Source organism: Alligator mississippiensis, chromosome 4, assembly GCF_030867095.1.
Source record: "Alligator mississippiensis isolate rAllMis1 chromosome 4, rAllMis1, whole genome shotgun sequence".
Lineage (NCBI taxonomy): Eukaryota > Metazoa > Chordata > Crocodylia > Alligatoridae > Alligator > Alligator mississippiensis.
In genome coordinates, this window is record NC_081827.1 from 85,354,763 (window position 1) to 85,376,103 (window position 21,341).

Genomic DNA, 21,341 nt, shown 5'->3' on the forward strand with positions numbered 1-21,341 from the left:
TGGGACAGTAACAGTAACAATGGAGGTGGGGTTCCCATGTCTTGCATCTGATCCTGAGGGACCAGGCAGGGTGGGGGTACCCACTCCTCCACCCATCACCATTGCTGCTGTCTTGTCACATTCCCAGCTGAGCCCAGCCCCCGTGCAGCCCAACTGGAGCAAGTGGAAGCAGATTTGAAGCTTCCCCCATCCCTGGGATAGCGGGGAAAGCAGAAATGGCAGGTGGGAAAAGAGGTGGGGAGGGAACATGACATGGACCACAAAGAGGAAGGGGGAATTCTCACCTGCTTTCAGAACTTTAAAAAGTACCTGGAAGCTTCCCCGTGTGATCTGCCTGCACCAGCTGGAAGGGGGGAGGCAGCCATGCCTGCAGCACAAGGTTGCTGCTCCTGAATCCCACTTTGCCAAATCCTAGATCCACCCTTGGGCACGACAAAACTAGTAAATCAATTGTCCATGTTCAAGAACAGGCTCCATGACTAAATTCAAACACATAGTTCAAGAATTCATAATGCTTTCACAACTAAAAAAAAGTTAGGAAGCAACTGCCTACTGAAGGTTATAAGTAGGTTCTTCATTAGGACTCTGACTTTTGCCCCTACCTCTAAATCACCAGAGAAGTGTTACCAAGTTAGATTTTGTATCAGGGTGAAAATCATTTTTTTTTCACCCAATTTAAAAACATGGATATGGAGTTCATAAAATAGGGCACCATAAGCAGGCTAGTACTCAGAACAGTTTTGACTCTTTATAGAAAAGCCCCCAAAAGACAATACACAACAACATTCTTTTGGACTGTAGCTTATTTTATAGTAGTTAATTTAAATTAAATAAACTTGAAAATGTAATTAATTAAAGGTAAATTGGCTTTGGTGAGTTTACCACATAGGAGGGAATACCTCTTGGCTCTGTTAGAACTTCCCTTCAGAATGGTACCATAATACTTTCCCAAACACATGAACAGCTAACGTCTCTAGGAAAGGAACTCAACAAGGAACCTGGAGATAAGGAGGAAAGGGTCTAGAAAGAGAAGTGAGGGCAGCCCTCCCATTTCTTGTGAACCATGTCCAATTAAATTTAGGGAGATTTGATGATATCCCCTCCCTCCCAAGTGGTACAATGATTCTTGGTTGAGGAAGACCATACCCCATATACTTTGGTGGTCACAACAATCCATTTTTCAAATGCCAGGGCCAGTGCAGTGAGGCTAGGGCCTACACAGTTTATACAGCTACCCCTAAATAAAATCTTTAAAGGTTTAGATCAGGTCTAACTTCAAAACAGCCAGGGGGCACACATCTCACAGGCCACAAGAACAGGGGCTGCACAAATACAGGGGCTGCACTACTGGGGGCCATGGGCCCCCTAAGCTGCATGCTCCATGTATGCACACAGGCCCTAAACCCTGGCTGCTGCTACAGCCAAAGCAACAGCAGCAATGGCAGCCATGTGGGAACCTAGAGCCACATGTTAACCCCTGCATGGACTGCATGCAGCCCATGGGTTGCCAAATGGAGCACCCTGGTTTAGACAATATGGAACTTGAGTGAGCTTGCTGACTAGCCAACAAAGTTACTCAAAGTTACTTGGTTAGTCATTCACAGTGGAGTGAGCTATGGAAAGGGATGTTAAACAGTGAAGAGGGGTTCTACAAATGTCAGACTAAAAAAATAAATCAGGGAAATTGTTGGCCCATTGTTTAACAGTGAGGGTGGATGATCTATTAACAGAAGCTGCAGGGACTGAAGTGGCCTACTGACTACCATATTTTCATGCATATAACCCACCCATGGGTATAAGCCACATCCACAAATAACCCGTGGAAAATTATATTTTCATAAATTAATCCGTGTATATGCCGCACCCGTGTATTCCCCGCAGCGGTATATTCACAGGGAGGCGGCGCAGCCCGGCCTGCCCCAGCTCCCGCGGCGGCACAGCCCGGCTCGCCCTGGCCCCCGTGGCAGCGGCGGCGCAGCCCAGCCTGCCTGGGCCCAGCAGGGAGGCAGTGCAGCCCGCGGCAGCGCAGCCTGTCCCAGACCCCACGGCAGCGGTGATGCAGCCCAGCCTGCCCGGGCCCAGCGGGGAGGCAGCACAGCCCGTGGCAGCATAGCCTTTCCCAGCCCCCACGGCAGCGGCGGTGCAGCCTGACCTGCCCGGGACCAGCGGGGAGGCGGCGCAGCCCACCCTGGCCCTGACCCCCGCGAAAGTGGTAGCGCAGCCCACCCTGACCCTGGCCCTGGCCCCCACGGCAGCAGCGGTGCAGCCTGGCCTGCCCGGGCCCAGTGGGGAGGCAGCGCAGCCCACCCCAGCCCCAGCCCCCACGGCAGCACAGCCCAGCCTGCCCGGCCCCGGCCGAAAAAAAGTCCGTCAATAGCCCGCACCCCCATATAGCCTGCACCCATCCATTTTTTTTGGTAAAATTGCGTATACCCCACGGGATATATGCACAAAAATACAGAACTTACCCTCAATCTTTGCTTAAAAAAAAACAACACCTGAAAACAACAAACAATAAAACAAAGAATGGGAAAGGCTGAGAATCAGTGTAAGTAGATGTCAGAGAGCTTTTAACAAATTTGAATGAATTTAAGTCAGCAGGGCCTGATGAAAATCATTGCAGAGTGCTGAAAAAAAATCACAGAGCCTCTGGCAAAGTCATAGATGACAGGCAAATTCCTAGAGGACTGAAGGAAGACTAAAATAGTGTCCATCTTTAAAAAATAAAAAAAAGGAGGAGGACCTGGGAAAATTATAGATTAGTTGGCCTGACTTCAATAACCAAACAATATTGAAGCAAATTATAAAACAGTTAATTTGTAAACACCTGAAAGAGAAAGGAGTGATCAGTAGCAGCCAACATGGATTTGATGAGAACAAATCAATACCAAATCAACTGCATTTCCTTCTCTGACAGGGTAATTAGTTTATGGATAAGAGGAACACAGTGGATACAATATACCTGGACTTGAGCAGGGGCCTGTTCTTGGTCCAGTATTGTTTAACATTTTTAGGACTTGAATACAGAGCCTAATGATCAAGTCTGTAGATGACAGAATGAAGAGGGGGCTTGCACAGAAGTATTAGAATTCAAAGGATTTTAGCAGAACTAGAAAACAAGAATGCAGGCAGACAACAAATGAAATACAAAGGCAAAATATAAGATGCTGCACCTAAGGATGGGAAATAAAATAGGTGGACACCAACTAGGCAGTGGCATCGTTGAGAAAAATCTAAGGGTTATGGTGCATTAGAAGTTCAACATGAGTCAGCAATGCAATCCTCTCATGAAAAAGCTTTGGGCTGAATTAAGAGAAGATTTATATGCAAGATGTGGGAGGCGACCTTACCATTTATTCTACTTGGAGCCTGTTGGGCCTCAGCTGGATGGCTTAGGAATACAGCATGCTGCATCTGTACAAAAGATTGCACTAGACTATCTTTGAGGTCCTTTCACATCCTATGACTATGACATGACTCCTTGCTTTCCCCAGAATAAAGTTAAATTACTTCAAAGAAAACACACATTGTCTACACCCCAAGACAAGTGAACATCTCATGACAAGTTGGAAATTTGAACAAAAGCTATAGAACATGTGAAGCTGCGGGACAAGACAAGCCATAAACACAGAAAATTAAGTCACTAAGAGTGACCATTAGGAGAGGAAAAGTGAGAGCCAGGAGATTAAGCCAGAAGGGAAAACTGATAGGGAAGAGATGGGTAGACAATAGATGACAGCAACCTGGAAGAAGGACAGTTGCATGTAGTGCTCTCCAAAATAAGGAAAAATGGGGAGGGGGAAGAGAACCTGGAGCAGAAGTAGGAAAGGGAAAACGCAAAATACTCACACCTTCAGGTCTGATTCAGTCTAGTGAGAATGGAGAAGTAATCGCTAGCTACAGAATGAAAGCCAGATGTGAAGACAATGCAGATGGTGGATTTTTTTAGAAACAGGAGGAATTACGGAGCCAGAAAGAATAAAGATGGAAGGCCATAGGCATGCATTTGGGGACTGTGGCACAAAAGGAACAGAGGGTGAACAGATGGTGACTGAAGGAAAGCTGAGGTTGAGGCAAATGTTATTACAGATGAGAAGGCCATAGCAAAGGAGGATGGAAGTGTGGACTCTGGATTTGTGCCAATGGAAAAAGAGAAAAGATTGGCATATAGAGAGGAGGAGGAGAAGCAGGCAGACAATTAGGAACTGTGAAGCGGTGCAAGTAATAAGGATAGGGGAATAGGCCAAGAAAGAGAAAGTTTGAAAATGGATGGTATAGTATGATAGAGTGGTACAGTAAGAGCCATAGGCAAGCAGCAGAGGGACAAGATAATATCAAGGAAGTTCACTATCGATAAAGTCAAAAGGGCAGTGTTTTGCAGTTATTTCTCTTCTAGTAAGTCTAATAAAAGGCTGTAAAGTGAAAGATGCAGTCCAAAAAAAATACAACGAAGGGGATACTATAAGTGGCACATTAGCTTTTCATTTAATCATTAAAGCCCTATTATGAAATCTGTGCCTAAATGTTCCATAAAGCAGTATTAGACCACTTAAGAAAAAGAACAAGATGAAGCTGATACAATAAAATGACTGGGGATCTTTATAATGTCATTTTTATTACCTTTAACTAAGAGAATTTAACCCCAAGATCAGCGTTGACTGTGTGTGAAGTAGGGAATGCAACATGCTTCGAAAAATTATACATGGAATTCATTAGTTATCCTACCCATTCAGTAACCCTTAAGCTGTCAAAACTACTTATGATACTTATAAAAAAAAGTATGCAATAAAGTGGTTTATTTTGATCCCGGTTACGCTAAAGAGCTATTTCCGTATTGGAACTGAAAACACACTACCAATATTGCTAGTAAGTATCAAAGCATGCAAAGTTACAGCAATCTTTGCCAAATATTAAGACTTTATGTGGGTATTTCAGTTTGACAGGGAATTGGAGAGGGAGGTAAATAATCCAAGCTTTTACAGTGCTTTGCATCCAGAAATCTTAGAGTGCTTAATAAATATTGAATTATCCTCACAACCCATCTGTGCATAGGTGTTACTATCACTATTTAGTCTATGGAAATAGAACACATCAAATGATCTATCACAAAGCCTGTAGCAGAGCAGAGTGCAGAATTCTCATCCATTCCCTAGTCCAGCTTCTATCCATAAAATCATTCTTTCAGTCTTACCATAAGTCTTGATGTGCTTAACATTGCCCAAGACATATTCTTTACAAACCATGTAATCAAAATTATTAAATTCAGTGGAACTATTTCAGAGCTATGTTTAAGGGAAAAAAAAAGTTTCCATCCTAGAAAAAGAACTCATTTTAACCTATCTCCAGAACAGTTCATCTTTTATTACCCAACACTGAGTGCATTTTTCTCCTCCTACGAAAGCACCATTTAAACATTGCCTTTCTTTCCTCCCACACTTCAGTGTTACATGAAAAGTTAATACCAAGAGGAGTTAATCCTACCATTCTTTCTTAGCACACTTTTTTTTTTCTGGAAAGCTAGCAGACACCGTAAAAGGACAAAAATTAAAACATTAGTGGCCCTCTGTCAACAACATTATACATTATGTTTTCCATTACTTATCTGTAACTCAGCTTAGAAAAATCAAATGCTTTGTAACTTAAATGTATAAATATATAGGACACTGTAATATCTTAGTAGCTAGTAATTAGCTTCTCCTCAATACCATGACAGAAAACTTATGCCAAATTAAAACTTCAGTACTGTACCATTTTATCATTAACTGAAAATTGTGAAAGGAAATGTTAGCATCAGGGCTAAGATATTTAACACTCTGAACAATAAAACTGTTTTTTGGACTGGGACTATATTTTATCCAGTAAGCAAATATAGCTATAGATATCTATCTACATCTATATCTATAGATATATATATTGCCACTAATATGTTAATTTACACTATGCTCTGTCCTTTTTCCCCAGGAAACTTACCGGAGAACTGAAAGATGAGGAAGAACCGATATCTATGACAGGTGGATCAAGCGTTTGTAAATCAGTCACATCAAAGTTAGGATTGATCTGTTGAAAATGAAATTGGAAAATGGAAAGTCATTTTCTTACAATAGCAAAAAACAGAATCAAAGCTAAACCCTTTAAGATAATCTGTTATACAAGTCCACCACTATTAGCAATATAAAATAAACTGTTTCTAGTCATCTTTCTTTAACTCTGAAGGATGCAGACATAAGTGACAATTTTTATCTGATCTGGCCACAGAAAGTAGTTTATAGCTGTGACCAAACAAGTGCACAGCTGCAGACAGCTTAAAAAAAATGGCCAATTGGGTGAAAAGCTAACTCCACATTGCATGAGGTACCAGATAAAGACCTTTCAAAATGTAGCATCTTCTGTTAACGTGTGTCTACAGAGCTGCCAAGCCTGTTACTGTTTTCAGAATGGGAGGGGGTAAGGGAGTGGAAGGAGTTCAGTGCAGGGTTTTTTCACCTCCCTTGGAGGGTGGGGTGGGTGTATTGGAGCCCCCCCCCCCCCCCCCCCCAGGGTGGGGGAGCTCCAATTCATCCACCCTATCCTTCAGCACCTGCTGAGGAACCCCAAGAATAAGTTCCTTTCACTGGCTCCCCCCCCCCCCCTTCTGAAAACAGCAAGCACTGGCAGAGAACCTGGCTATTGCTATGGGAACCTAGCTACAGGCTCCCAGCCCGCAACTAGATTCCCCTCTGCCCTGGAACCAGCAGTGAATTTCTGTTTGGTCTGGGGTAATGTAACTCAGAATGTTTTTCAGAAATTGTTCTGAATTACAGCTGGGAGCTGCACTTCTGTCTGCACCCAAAGGTATAACTATGCAGTACAAAAACAAACACATTATACAAAGACAAATTATAAGTGAATCATATACATTTTTATTATGAATTTCAAATACCTGAAAACTGAGTCAAGGGCTCGCTCATATGTTTAGTGTAGCAGTTAGGAATCAAGCAGCTCAGTTTTACAATAAATTATGAAAATGAATTGAAAATAGTGATTATAAAATTAATTTTAGCTGTTACATCATTATAAACATCATCATAACTGTATGATGTTCACAATTCAAAGCAGCCACCAATCACCAATGGATAACTAATGATTTCTGAAGATATGAAATCCAGGAAGATTTTTCCTGCTCCCGATCTTTCACATGGGTTTCTATATTTTGTCTCAGGTAACCTGAAAACAGTAATAAAAAGGGAAGCATGTTGTTTTGTAGTCTGTTCTACAAAAGATTCCTTGTAAAATTTCTGGTACAATAATCTCATCATCTTTCTTTTTTGATGTGTGTTCCCACTATATGCAATAGTATGTAAAGATTTTAAAAGAACCTAGAGTGAAACTTAAGTCTAATGCTACAGCCTCTGAAGCAATACTACAAAAATGACAAAAACAAACCCCATTTACTTACACCTCTCCATGAGTACCCAAGCCTCCCAAGTTCTCTATCTGCAGAGCCCAAGAATGACAAAACATGGCATGCTCAGGACTCAAGCTATCTCCTCTGCCAATTCAGGTATTCATAAAGCAAGCATGAGAGAGCGGGGCTACTCTCTCAACATCTAAGTCCATAAAAACATATCTGTCCACAACCTTAAAGTAACTTTCAACTACTTTCGAAAGGGAGGAGTTACCATTTCGGAATGTGTATTAGCTGTTACAATACAATTGTTAGGTTGCTCCAGTAACAGCGCAAATGATCTAAATCACTGTAATTTTAATGAATGAAACAGGATTACAATTACAAGTTTTACTCCATGTATCTCTCTAGTATACCATACAGATGGGCTACTTACATCCTAACAGTTTGCACTGGTTTCATTCCATACTGATAACTGTTAACATCCATCCATAACCTAAGCTCCATTCTCCAAAATTATTTAGACATTTAAGAAACAAAGATCTAGCCACACTGTAGCATACTATATAGTGTAGTAGTAAGATACCCAAGGTAGCTTAGGTACTAGAAAGAGGCTAGCTGTGGCAGTGTGGAGGAGGCATGGTAGGACAAGCATAGCTTCATGTTGTTGTGACGCCAGATAAATGGGCTATCTTAGGTATCTATACTATGCATACTTAAGTGTAAACTTAGCTTAAAACTCTTTGAAAAGTAAATTTTTTCAGACGAATATTTTTTTCAAGTCATGAAGCAACATTAGTTTCTGTAGTAACTGAACTGTGTGTATGGAAGTCGTGATGTCTGACAAATATGCAAAAACTGTTTCAAGCTGAAATACTGTAAGCTGATTGATACAAAATGCTATACGCTGTCTGAAATCCACACAACAAACTATTGGAGATTGATCCTCTCAAGCTACTAATTTAAAAAATAATTCAGCAAGTCATTAGTTATGCAGCTTGGCAAATAAGATAGAACAGCTTAGTCTGTAATTTAAAAAAAATCACTTTCGTTCATTAAAAAGGAAACTGTCACGGCGGGGTCCTCACAGAGGGCCGTGATCTCCTTGAGGTCCCTCGCTCCGTGTCAGGCCGGCCCAAGACACCCTCTAACTCTCGCCCGCCACGTCTTTGATGGTAAATATAATGATGGGAGGCTGCCTTGTGTTTTCCCTGGGCACGGCTACTCGGGACCTCTGTCCCCGCAGTTCTTCTGGACCCCCTGGGGGTCTCCCGATATGGTGGGTGTTCCCCGGACACCCTAGCCTTGTGGGCTATGCGTGGCTCCTATCTCCCCTGATATCACGCCCCAAGCCTCGCAGATGTAATGGACGTTGTCCAGTCTGTCTCTCGTGCCCAGCCTCCCGCTGGGCCTCCCCTGATGGTACAGTCCCGCTCAGGGACTCCCTAGCGGGCCCCGGTCCTATGGGCCAACCGCACGGGCACCCTCTCTGACCCTGGCTCTCTGCGCTGCTACTCCCTGTCTTCTCGGGGCAACCGCAGCGCCCTGCCTCGGTCTGAGGGGTGTTACCGCACTAGCCTGCGGCCGGGCTCTCTATGCCTGTCTCGGGCTCCTTGGTATGGCGCTCCCCCTCTCTGGGGCTCACTGTGCCCACACTGGGCTACTCAATAACGTACAATGGCGCTCCCGCTCTTTGGGGGTTCGCCGTGCCCACACTGGGCTACTCAATAATACCGCCCCTTTCCTGGGGCCAGGGTCTATGTTTCCCCACACGCAATCCGGGGTCTAGGTCCCCGTCCGCAACCTACGGGTTGCGCCCGCAACCCACTGGCCGCGCTCTTCGCCGCCAGTTGCTCACACCCTGGCGTGCGAGCTGCGCCTTCCCTGGCGCTATGAAAATAATGCGCCCTCTTGGCGCTAGGGCACCCCACACTCTCTGGGGTCCCTCTGATTGAGGCCTCCTCCAACCCCTACAGCCTCACCCAAGCCTCTGGGTGTAATATACAGAGCCAAACGTAAACTACAGCCTCCTGGCTATAACACAAACCTAAAGCCCCCTGGCTAAACCATAGTGCCTATCCTCTCAGGGCTATCACGAGCTGTACTTGCGAGTCATGCTCCTTTCCATATCTCAGCTGAGGGAGCTCCTGCCTCTCCGGCTGCTGGCAGAGAACTGCCAGCCTGGCCTCAGCCCTGAGCTTTGTAAGGGCCAGGCCCTGCCTCCTACAGGCAGCTGGTTCCCCTTGGTTGCTCCGGCAACCCGCAGCTGCGCTCATTACCTGAGCAACCCTCAGCTGGGCTTGTTATGTCAGGCCAGGACGCGCTCCCTTGCTCCCTGGCAGTTTCTCCTCTATAGGAGCAGGGGCACCGAGGTGCCCTGCGACAGAAACTACAGAAAACATTAACATGGAGACTGTAAATGTAATGTAAAAAAACTCATCTTTCATTAACCTCAGGGTTTTATATATGGCTAACTTTCAATTGCCTGCTCCATAAAATCAACAGCAAAGTCTGTCTATATGAGTACTTTTATGGCCCCCATCACCACAATCTCTTTCACTATCATCACAATCTTTGACGTGTTTGTCCTCTTAACATCGATGAAATAGGGAAGTACTATAATACTCATTTTACAGATATGAAACTGAAGCATAGAAAGGTTAAATGAGTTTGCACAAGCCCATACAGGAACTCTGTGGTGAGGCAGGAAAATGAACCAAAAACTCCCAATTCCTGCTAATGCATTAGTCACTGATCTCTCACAGTTAGCTTTGAGTAAGAGTTCTTCTGCAGGATTCTTGATTTTTATTGTTTTATATGTTATTGCTTGTTTGGGTTAAGGATGTATTGGGTAGAAAGGGGATCTTTGTATTGCAAAGATTTTTTTATTTATTTTTTTTTTAATAAAAAGGTCTTTTCAAAGATAGGTAGATTTTGCACCAAGTCCTTAAAATGGTCAGACTCTAGATTAGCCTATTGATATATAAAAGTTTGTTCCATGCTCAGGTTCCTTCAATCAAAATGCTTTATCCCAGTTCACACAATTTTTTCCTGATGTTTTGTGATGGTCTTGGGTAGGTGGGAAGGTGGTAACTGTCAATTTAATCTTTAATCTTTTGTGTACTTTAATTAAGCCAAAACTTTAAACTCACATTAGAAGCTGACTGAGAAATAACTGGAAGGGCTAAAATCTGCAGAAAATGGGCAGCACTGTTTATACTGCCATAATAAAACATGATTATGCATCATATAGTTGAATTTCACCATCTTGCAGTTAAAGCTCAGACTATGGCATCTCTCTGCAGTAGTGGGTACTGATGAGAAGAAGGTAGAGTACAGGTGCTCCTGTGGAATTCTGCCTTTGGTGAGAAACAGTCCTTACCCATCACCATACTATAAGTGATGTCAGAGAGGACTGATTGGAGCCAAAGTAATTCTGAGCCATCTACCATGACAAGGAATCTAGAATCTTAGGCCTTATGGTGTCTTCAACATCAAAAATACTGTAAAATCAGCCATCTCCTCCTATTCAGCTTAAAAAAGAGAGAGAGAAGGGAAAAGACACTTATTCAAGCTTTAGTTGTATTAAATGTAAAAGAAAAAAAGAGAAGAAAAAGTAGAAAAATGTGCCTTCAAGCAGGACTTTTTGTAGAGTGCCAAGCTTATTAAAAACTTACAGAATAGATCTAACTAATCATTAGTGACTTTAGTCAAGTTCAGCTATTTTGATGAAAAAACCTCAAAGCGTTGCTCTGAATTTACACCAACGTACAAGTCATAATTTGGCCTCTGGATTGTAACCCATGTAATCTTTCACTTCACAGTTGCTTATAGCATCTCAACTCTTTGCTCATTTACTCTCAAAAGCCTCCCTTACATACCACTTTGCTAACTGAATGCCACTCTTAGAACAGATATAGAACAATACTAAGCATATTTAAGCAGTTTTCTCCATTGTGACAGGGTTTTATAATGGAGGGCTATGTTCTGCATTTCATTTAGGAGTTTTACCACCAAACCATCAGAACCGTCATTTCGATAAGCTGCCACAGAGCTATTTAACAGAAACTACAACAGAACTAAACTATTTTTCCAGTTCATTCATAAAACTAAATGTGTTTAGCATATTATTAAGCAAAGAAAATGAATCAAGCACATAAGCCCTCATTTTAATTAAACTGAAATTTGAACTCACGTTCAAGTGATTTTTGTTTTAAACATCTTGTTTTTGTTGGGTTACAATATTGTTGCACAATTGTATTTTAACTGAATATATTGACATAATCAACCAAAGGTTTATTTTCAATCTTTTTATAGTAAAGATAATTAGCCCATATTTAGATGAACCGGTTTACTTGAAAATAAGATACAGTAATAATTTAGTTTAAAATGGATACAATTATGGAAGTATAAAACTCTTACAACATACAAAATTTATTTTACAATAGCTTCCAACTGTTGAAAGCCAGATTTAAGACAATGTGGAATGTTCACACACAAGATTGCATAAGCTTAAACCAAATCAATGCAATACTGGAGGAACAGCTTGTCTACATTACAAGGATAATTCAGATTAATGTACAATGTAGACTTAAATCAAATAGATGCTCCCTAACAATTCCACATATGGAGACCCTCACTCCTGAATAAGAATGCTTATTTTTGGTTAGCCAAGTTCACTGATATCATGGACATAAAAACAGGTTAAGCTGTGGAAACCTAGCTACATAGATTCATGTCATTTCAAACTTTGTAGCCTGCCACATCGTGATGTTCTGTTGACTGGTTGCATTACTCTGGTATTCTTTTGCTCTGAACACAACCAGCCATGATGCAATTTGCTCCAGTTTGATGCCATAAGTTCTCATTCAGTTTACCCATTCCTGGATCTATGGCCCTAGAATTTAAATGTGTAACTTTCCTCCTACTTCCTTGCAAATGTTCCACCACGTGAAGTGGTAAGTTTCGCCACAACCATGGAGAAGGCTATATTGCAAAGAACCATGCGATTCCTTCACCCGACTCAAGGCAGGCCCTTCCCTCTTTACACATTTTCATTCATGGTAACAAAGACCTGCTTATGAGCAGGTTGTCATAATACAGTTTGCTCAAGGTTTGCTTCAAACTTGTTTAGCCCATTCACATGTCTATGGCCTAAACTTAACAGGAATGAGGGGTTCTTATTCTGCAGTACGGTTTTCTGTGTAGGTATTCTAGTTAGTTAACTGAAACAGTTAACTAGTACAACTGTATGTGAAGACCTGCCCTAGATACAAATAAGAATAGAAAATGTAGGCATCACTTCCTGTTCCTTTCCACAAACAAAGTCCTCAGTAATCTGAATATACTTTATTTTCATCCAATTTGTAAAACGGAATCAAGTGCTCAGAGTCTTTCACATTCTGACTTTTTATCCTTGCTCTGTTCTGTCAATATCTGTGCTGAATATCCTTGATATGTTGTTGAAAAAGACACCTAGCCATGTGTAAAGTAAGGCAAAACATGAGCAACAGGCAGGAAAAGTTAGACAGGGGGAATATAATATATGGATTTTCTAAAAAAATTTAGTATTTCTTCATAAACCTTAAAAAAGTCACTTATTTAAGTCAATTTTAGTATCATCCAGTGATCAAAAAAGGACCTGAAAACTATAATTGCCTCTTGTTTACAAAACAAACATTTTGAGCTGCATGGGAAGTCTCTTGCAGTTTATTTATGGATTGTCATTGGGGTAGCTTTATTTATCATTTTCATTAGTGATATGGATAAGGTACTGAACATGAGCACCTTGTGCCTCCTGAGGCTGGGAGGGCATGCCGACTATCCCCAGGTGGCAGCAGCGGGGGCATGGTGGTGGCAAGCAGGGATCACCTGCAGGTGGCCAGGGTGACATCGGCGGCGATGGCAAGCGGGGACAACCCGCAGGTGGCCGCAGCACTATCGGCGGCGGAGGTAGGGGGGTGAGCGGCAACCACCCACAGACCTGGCAGCGGCCCATCTGGTACGCATTGCCAATGGTACTAAACATTACACTAATAAAGTTCACATAATGATATTTATTAAATGAGGATGAACTGCAAAACACAAGGTGAGATAATACACAAGGACAAGGAAGCCATGCAAGCTGGCACATCTAACAAGAGAGAAAGAAAGAGAGAGAGAGAGAGATGCAACAGAAGGAAAATATGAGAAGGGAACATCCTGAAAGAAACCTTAGGGTGGTATTAGCCAAACAGACATGTGTTATGACTACATAACTAAATCAGTATGGATTTTGTGCTATTTATGCAAAAGTACCGTATATTAGAGCAGGAAAGCAGAGACTCTTTGTATATCAGTCTGGAACATGGTTTCAGTTGAGGAAAACACTTTATCAGAAAGATACCAGAAAGGTGAAGAAAATTCAGAGCACCATGACCTAGAGATGCAGAAGCAAGTTTCAAAAAAGCTAAAAAGATGCTAAGCAACAAGAATAAGTTGGACATGGAAACATTCTACAAATATCTGAAAATTATGTATACCAAGGTTGATTTGGCATAATATTAAAATTTAGTCTGAAGAAACAGGATAGAAATGTTATGGTGAAAACTCAGAATATTGAGAGAAAGAGAGAGACTGACTGAAATACAATACTCAGCTGTGAAACAGGCTCTAGCTCTACAAGTTAAATTGTGGAAATAACATTTAACTTAATAAAATCTATCAAAAATCATACTGTATTGCACAATCCTGCATTGCCACAGGGTGACTGACTAGATCGTCTCTTAGTTAAAACCATACCTGGTCAACAAGGTTTAAAACATTTTACTGTACTTCTGTATATCAATTACACTATAAGTGAACACTAAAAATCATTTTAATTAGTACATTTTGATCCACATATTTAAAAAGCATTCTATACTTCTATAAACCTTTTAGTCAAAATATTAACTATTATCAATGGGATTATTTTAAAGCAGTGGATAATATGAAAATACTCATATGTAATAATGAAAGAAAATTAGGCACTGTGAGCAGAGAACTTGCTCAAGATCACAGAGAAAGGGTATAGTAGAAAGGATACCATACCAAGAACTACCAACTCCTAGCCTTACAACTGCATGACAGTAATTCTCCTTCTGGCCTCCATTAACTGTACTAAGGAGATTAAACATAAGAAAATACTGTTATGTACAATGATTTTATAGCGCATTTCCCATGAACGTCCCTTTTTTCCTGGGCTGAAATCCACAATATAAAACAAAAAACAATAGGAGCATATTCCTTTATTTTTACTGCCACCTAGTGTAGCATAGTTGTTTATTCACCCAATAAAAAATGCTTACACACAAAAAAAATCATACTGAAAAAACAAACACGCAACTAAATAGGTAGAACAGATTCATGGTCCTAATACAAAACACTACGCACCTGAATGTAATATGTTTTTTAAAAACAAAAGTACTAGGTCAACTTTCCAGGCACTGAAGGATATCTACTCTACAATGAAGAGTAAATGGAGTAGAAATATATGGAGTTCAAAATGAAAAACACTTACGCTTTCCAATACTACAGTACATCATCATAATCATCATTGTATATTACAACTGCACACTTAAAACACCCTGAAAACTAAAGCTATACTTGTTTCCAAATAGAAAAGACTACTTTGATTTGTAGAGAAAAGTTATTAAAAACATATGGAATAAAAGGCAAGAAAACCTTGATTCCTTGTGCAGATGATGATCATCTTCTAAAATTTTCTTGTAACTAGCTTTGCACTGCAGTTTATAATCCATTCTTGCTTTTTAACGTTTCCCACTATAGGTCTGCATTCTATCATGCCCTATGCAGTTTTAGTTCCTCCCAGGTCCCCATAAGTCCCAGCACAAAGAAGGATCAAATGCCATGACAAGAACCCTGAAGTTCCCTCATACCCTTAAAAAAAGCAAAGAACCAAACTCCCCTCCTCCCCCCCAAAAAACCCCAGATACCCAAGCATCCCCCCTGCCACCTCCACATGCAAGATTCAAAATAAGTCAACTTTATTTTCAAGGTATCACCTTCTCAGAACCTATAGGCAGGGGTGGGCAATTATTTTGGCTGGAGGGCTGCTTAATGAGTTTTGGTGAGCTGTCAAGGGCTGCAAGGGTAGTCCTGCCCCTTGACAGGTGCCCTGCCCCCTTGTTGCCACCTTGGGAACAGAATTCCTGCCCCCTAACCACTGGCCTTTGCTACCGGAAGTCCTTCCCCTTGCCCCTGGAAGTATTCCTTTTGGGAAGGGGGTTTGCCATTTTGGAACTGGAAAAAAAACCAAGTTATATGATAAAGATCAAACATCTACAATAAAGTATTTCAATTTTATTTAAAAAAATATTTTTATCCCGATGTGTGTGTGTGTTTGCGTAGTGTATCTAGAGGTGATTGCATAATAGCTCAAAATGAAGTCTTATTCTTGTATATTGGGGGGGGGGGGTGAGTGAGTGGGTACAGGGTTTCTGGGGGGCTGTGGGTGTATGAGGGGTTTGTGGAGGGAGTGTGGGTGTGGGTGGGTATGGAGTTTGTGTGGGGGTGTGTGGATGCGTGGGAAGCAGGGCTCGCCCCCACGAGAGCACAGCAGGGGCAGGATGAGGCTGGGCCAGATACAGTGAAATGGTAGGCACTCGCTCACAGGTCAGATGAAAAATCACCTGGTGGGTCAGACAAGGCCTGCAAATATTTTGCCTGGCAACAGTAGCTCTAATTAAAATGCTGCCCCATCTCCCATATCAGCATCCGGGCACTTAAATATGGCAACAGGAGTGCTTAAACTAAAGCTCACTGAACACACTTTAGTTCAAGCACCCCCGCTACCATTTTTAAGCATGAGGACGCTGATACACGAGACACAGGAGGCTGTGTGAAAATTGCCATACTCCAGCAGATTCCACTAATAGAGTCTGCTCCGATGCACTGGCATTCCAGCATGTCAGAGCACCCTCACTGCTTGTGTATAAGCACCCCAAAAAACCTGACAAAACCTTCTTGAAACCATTAATTCAAGGCTTCAGCAGCAACTTTTCCTAGGCCTTGTGTTCTGCAGGCAGTTCAGCCTGCACTTCTAATTTCCTCTGCTCCCTGGATTTAGATTGGAGTCCAACTTTGGTTCCCCACTTCACTGCTGCCTATGTCTATGAAGCAAGTCTAATCTGCCAAGTCCAAAAGCACAGCCAAGGAAACCCTAACCACTTGCTCCTGCTCTGTGTATGCTGAAGACCAGTAATTAGGGAGCACAGCTGGGGTAGAAAAGTTCCAAATGCATGCTCCAGTGCTGGCCTCAGATTCCTTGATCCTTGCTTCCAAATATATTATTAGATATAATATATTAGTCATTGGATTAAATACATAAACCACACTGGAAACAGAACCCAAAGCTCCCTCTCTCAGCACTGTTCTCTTCCAACAGCTAGAATCAAGCTCCCCCTCAGAAACTATGCTTTCGCCCCATGAGTTTGCATTCCTTTCTACCCTGTGGCCCAGCTTCAACAAAAGGGGTGGAGGGTGGCCTCATGGGGATAAGAAAGTTGCCCACAGTGAAATTTCCTGAGAAGCAGGAAGTAAGACCTAGAAGTCAGGTCCCCTGCTTCCTGCACAAGTATCCCAAGCATCATGTAACTGACCAAGAGATGAGTAAGCCCTTCTCCTACTCTCTTGATGTTTAGGGTAAAGATGGAGAAAAGTTACATGTGCTAAATAATTTTCCACCCAAGCAGAACCTGCTGCTTACACTGGATTATTCTACTTGTGGTCAAACCTGTACTGCTTCTATAGCTTTCTAATGCAGTGGTCTTCAACCTTTTTATATTTGTGGACCCCTAAACAATTTTGAATGGAAATGCAGACTCCTTTGAATTGTAAGTGTGGGTATTCACATATTTTGATTGATCTTAGTCATCTTTCTCAGACCCCATGGACACAGTCTGCGGACCCTCAGGTATCTGCAGACCACATTTTGAAAAGCACTTTTCTAATGCAGTGGTGCTCAACCCTTCTGACCAATGGGATGGATAGGCAGGGCCAGGCTCCTCCAGGTGCAGGGGCAGGGGACAGATCCACTGGTGGTCCCAATCTGGTGCCCGGAGTGGTTGTTGTGGGGGGCCCCATTCAGCCATGCAAAGGGGGAGGGAGGGGGGACAGTCTGGTCCCAATCCAGCCATGTTGGGGAATGGCGCTTGGCTCTGCCCCAAACCAACCCCATGGAGGGGGTGGTGAGAGAATAATGGCCCACCCACAACTCAGCCCCATGGGGGAAGGGGCTTGGCCTTGGCCATGATGCTTATTCTTCCTAGCAATCCATGCCTCTGGCTTGCAAGTCAAAGGAGGAATTGTCAAAATACAACTTATACAATAGAATTGCACTCTTTGGTCTTTTAAAAAAGTGACCCAAAATGGCATAACATGGTACAGGATATTGCGTCTTCCAGGTTAAGTGTATTCTGGAAGTGTCCCAAGTTTAGTGCTGCTCAATCTCATATGCAACACAACTATCAAATACTAAAGAAAAAGAACATTAACAGAACTGATCCATCAAAAAACTCCCAGGAATACTAGGGACTGCAATCTGCATTTTACTTTGCCAACAAAACACACTGTACTTTGATGACTTTCGTCTCTATCCAAAATAGAGTGCCTCTATCCAAATCTTCCTCACCCTAATCAGTAGATTTACAGTAGGGAGGGGAACAAATCAATCAAGCAAATACAATTGATGGTTTATATTAAACAACTCTAATTTTACATTACATTATTGTTTCAAACTGTTAGAACACCAAATACAGTATTTGAAGTTACTGTAATCAATAACTTTTGCAATAACTTTTATGAAACAATACATTTTAATACTGTCAATGCTGCTTTTTCTCCAAAACTTTATATTTTCATAATAAATTACACAAATATTTATACAAGTATTTCTCAGCTGCCACAGATTACATTTAAATATAAATAGTAAATTGATTAACATTACTATTTACTATTTGTTTCTCTGCAGGTATGTTATTGTAGAATTTACCTCAATTGACTGAGATTTCACATTGTGGCGATGAGGTGATCTTGGATAAATATCAAGAAGGTGGGGTGGATCATCAGTATGTGTTCTTCTAAGGTGGTGTTTAAGAACTTCCTTGCGATTGAATGCATCAAAATTTGTGTTCCACAGCAAGACCTGTATAAAACCATCACTATAATTAAAACCAAATAAGTATTTTTCTTAGAAAAAAATAACTATTCAATATAAAAAACAACCTTAATTTCTAAGAATAAATGATGCAAAGCTACAGTTCTTCAAAGGTAATACGATAGCTAGCAGCAATTTCTATAAAGAACTTACATTATCATTATGAAGATAAGCATTATAAATAAAAGGATTTTGCTTTTATGTCAGGGATTTCATTTTAAGACTACTCTAACATCCAGAAGATCACTATTTAATGATATCCCATTTATTATTAGTTACAGATTTTAGTCTCAAGCAGGAATGCTACAATCATCTAGTCCAGTGATTCACAACCAGGGTGCTGCAGCACTCTAAAATGCCATGAAAACTCTCACTAGGAATTTTCTTAGCATATGTCTTTGACAGAGGCAAATGGATACAGAGAGAATACTTGCACAGCCTCTTGATTCTTCTAAGACAGGCAAAAGTAAGTGAGAAACAGTTTCATTCTGAAATAACTGGATAGTTATAAGCTACTTCCGGGTGTTAAAAGTTTGTCCAACAGAACTATTTCAAGTCCTACAACTTTCACTTTACTGCTACTTAGCCTATCTACATCAAAATCATACCTTGACTGCAGCGGAGCTCCGCCTAAAATTAATGTAGAAAGTTTTTGACCCAACTCTTTAGAAAAACAGATCTTCTATAGCAAAACCCCCAGTTTTTCTTCTTTTTTCTTTTTTAATTTTAAAATACATTCCCTCCCTTCCCCAACTATTTCTGACTTTTTCTCTCCCTCTCTATTCCCTATAGATAAGCTAAGACATAGGATAAGCTTTAGCATTTTATTATGGTAGCAATTTTTTTCCCCCCCTCTCCTTTGCACATAAGTGCCCCGTTATGGATATCCACTGTTTTATACTGTATAATTATTATGTGTATATTGATTTTTACTGTTTTGTATCAGTTTTACTGATTTTTAGTGTTTTTTTCTATCGATACTATATGATTTAGGCCTACATGTTTAAGTTAGCATAAGTAAGGTCAAGTTATGTCAAGCCTCCATCTTGTCTCCTCCGCCTGGGTGTAACTTATGATTTATGTCTAACCAGTCTCATGTAAATAGGTTTCTGAATGAATGGAGGTGAATGAGGGTGCTTGAGATACAACGGTAGTAGGCCTCTACTGAATAATCAATTCAACGACTGGAGCATCAGCTCAATGACTGGACCATTGCCTTCCATCGACTCATCCAGGAACCACAGACCCAGCATTCGAAACACAAAGACCCTACAGAAATCAGCCAATCCATTATTGCAACACAGACACCTGAAACTGCACATCCTTGCCTGGAGTGCACATGCTCAGTACACCAGGGCTGACCCTTGCCTGGGCATGCCTCCTGTCACTAGGGTCATAGAAGATCTGCCCCTATAAACAGGGGTAGTGAAGACAGACCCAGTGGGATGTCCTCTCCACCATACCACACCACCTATCTATCCACCCAGAGGCCCTGCCAGCAACCCCCTCTGGACAACACCTTGCTGGAGAAGACCCCGACTGGCCATCGAGGATCAACTCACAGCCCAGGATAGGTAGCTATCACCCAGCTTCCTTCTCCAAGCAAAGGACCTGGACTCTGTCCCTATACATCTTGACTTCAATCCCTCCACCAAGCCTTTTTCTCTACTGCTACCATTGTGTGGGTGTGTATGGGAGTGCTTGTGTGAGTGTGTAGGAACCAATAACTTTGTGGGGCTGTGTAGTGTGTCTGTTTAATAAACCTGTTCTTTTGAAACCCCAAGTTGGGTTTTTGTCTTATTGACCTCCCGACCCTCCTCCTTGATTTCCCAGCTATCTCCCAGCTTTCTGCTTCTCAGTTTCCCTGGATGTCTCTTCGCCACCGGGTTTTTTGCCTTGCTTCCACCCCAGCACCAGGTGACCCCAAGTAACCCCAGGGTACATTAACCCTAAGTAACCCCAAGCCCCAGTGACCCTGGGGCCACCTGACCTTCAGTAACCCCAGCTCCTCCCCAGTCTGCCGGTTCTAATCCCAGCCCTGGCAATTTTCACTCCTGGCACTTTCACTCTCATTTTTCCTTCTCTCATCTTAAACCCCATCCATCTCCCTCTTTCCTCTCCTTCTGGAAATCTTTGACACTTGATTCCTCCTCCCATAGTCACCAAGCACCCTAGGTACTCCAAGCACACATATACACACCACACCACCCAAGTCAGGAACTCACCTGTGTGTATGTGTAGGTGTGTGTGTGTGAACTGGCAAGTATATATATCTATATATATCATCATGTGCGTGGTATACGAATTGGTAATCCGTGTATGTGTATTGGGTGTGCAGGTATTGACAATTTATTTTTGTCTAACTTTTGGTGTATATCCTGTGTAGGTGCTTGAATTGGTGATAGGTGTGCATGTGCTTAGACTAGTAATCTTGGATGTGTATGCACCTAGTGTGTGTGTGCCTAGTCATTTGTGTGTGTGTATATATGTGCAATTGTGTCACACCCTCCCGTCTAACAGTGCAATTTTGAAATCCTGAGAGTTGGCCTGGCCCTACAGGACAACACTTCCATATGGAACGCCTCATCTTTTCATGGGAAAAGAATCATCCAACAGGCACAAGTGTAACTATTCAGGAATTTAAACTATAAACACAGGAAGGACTTTGAGCACTGTATACGATACCAGAGAAACAGGCAAAGGGAAGCAAAAAAGTGAAGGTCACAGTTTCTTACATAATAGCAAGTTACGAGTTTGAAAAAA

General features: G+C 41.8%; 1 protein-coding gene across 10 annotated transcripts in view; it reads right to left on the bottom strand.

The window, feature by feature from the left end:
* The window catches only part of POC1B (POC1 centriolar protein B), a 392,982-nt gene that overhangs the window by 339,721 nt on the left and 31,920 nt on the right, over positions 1–21,341 (bottom strand). For 9 of the 10 annotated variants that reach the window (XR_009461641.1, XR_009461639.1, XR_009461637.1 and 6 more), the window contains exons 9-10: positions 18,414–18,566; positions 5,971–6,057 (exon numbers count right to left, since the gene is read on the bottom strand). Coding sequence is in view for 6 of the 10 variants with exons in the window: in XM_059726157.1 (XP_059582140.1) it covers positions 5,971–6,057; positions 18,414–18,566 (240 nt within the window). In the remaining 4 variants the exon portion in view is untranslated. Of the gene's footprint in view, positions 1–2,347; positions 3,415–5,970; positions 6,058–18,413; positions 18,567–21,341 lie in introns of those variants that run through there. The other variant, XM_059726156.1, reaches the window with a different exon arrangement.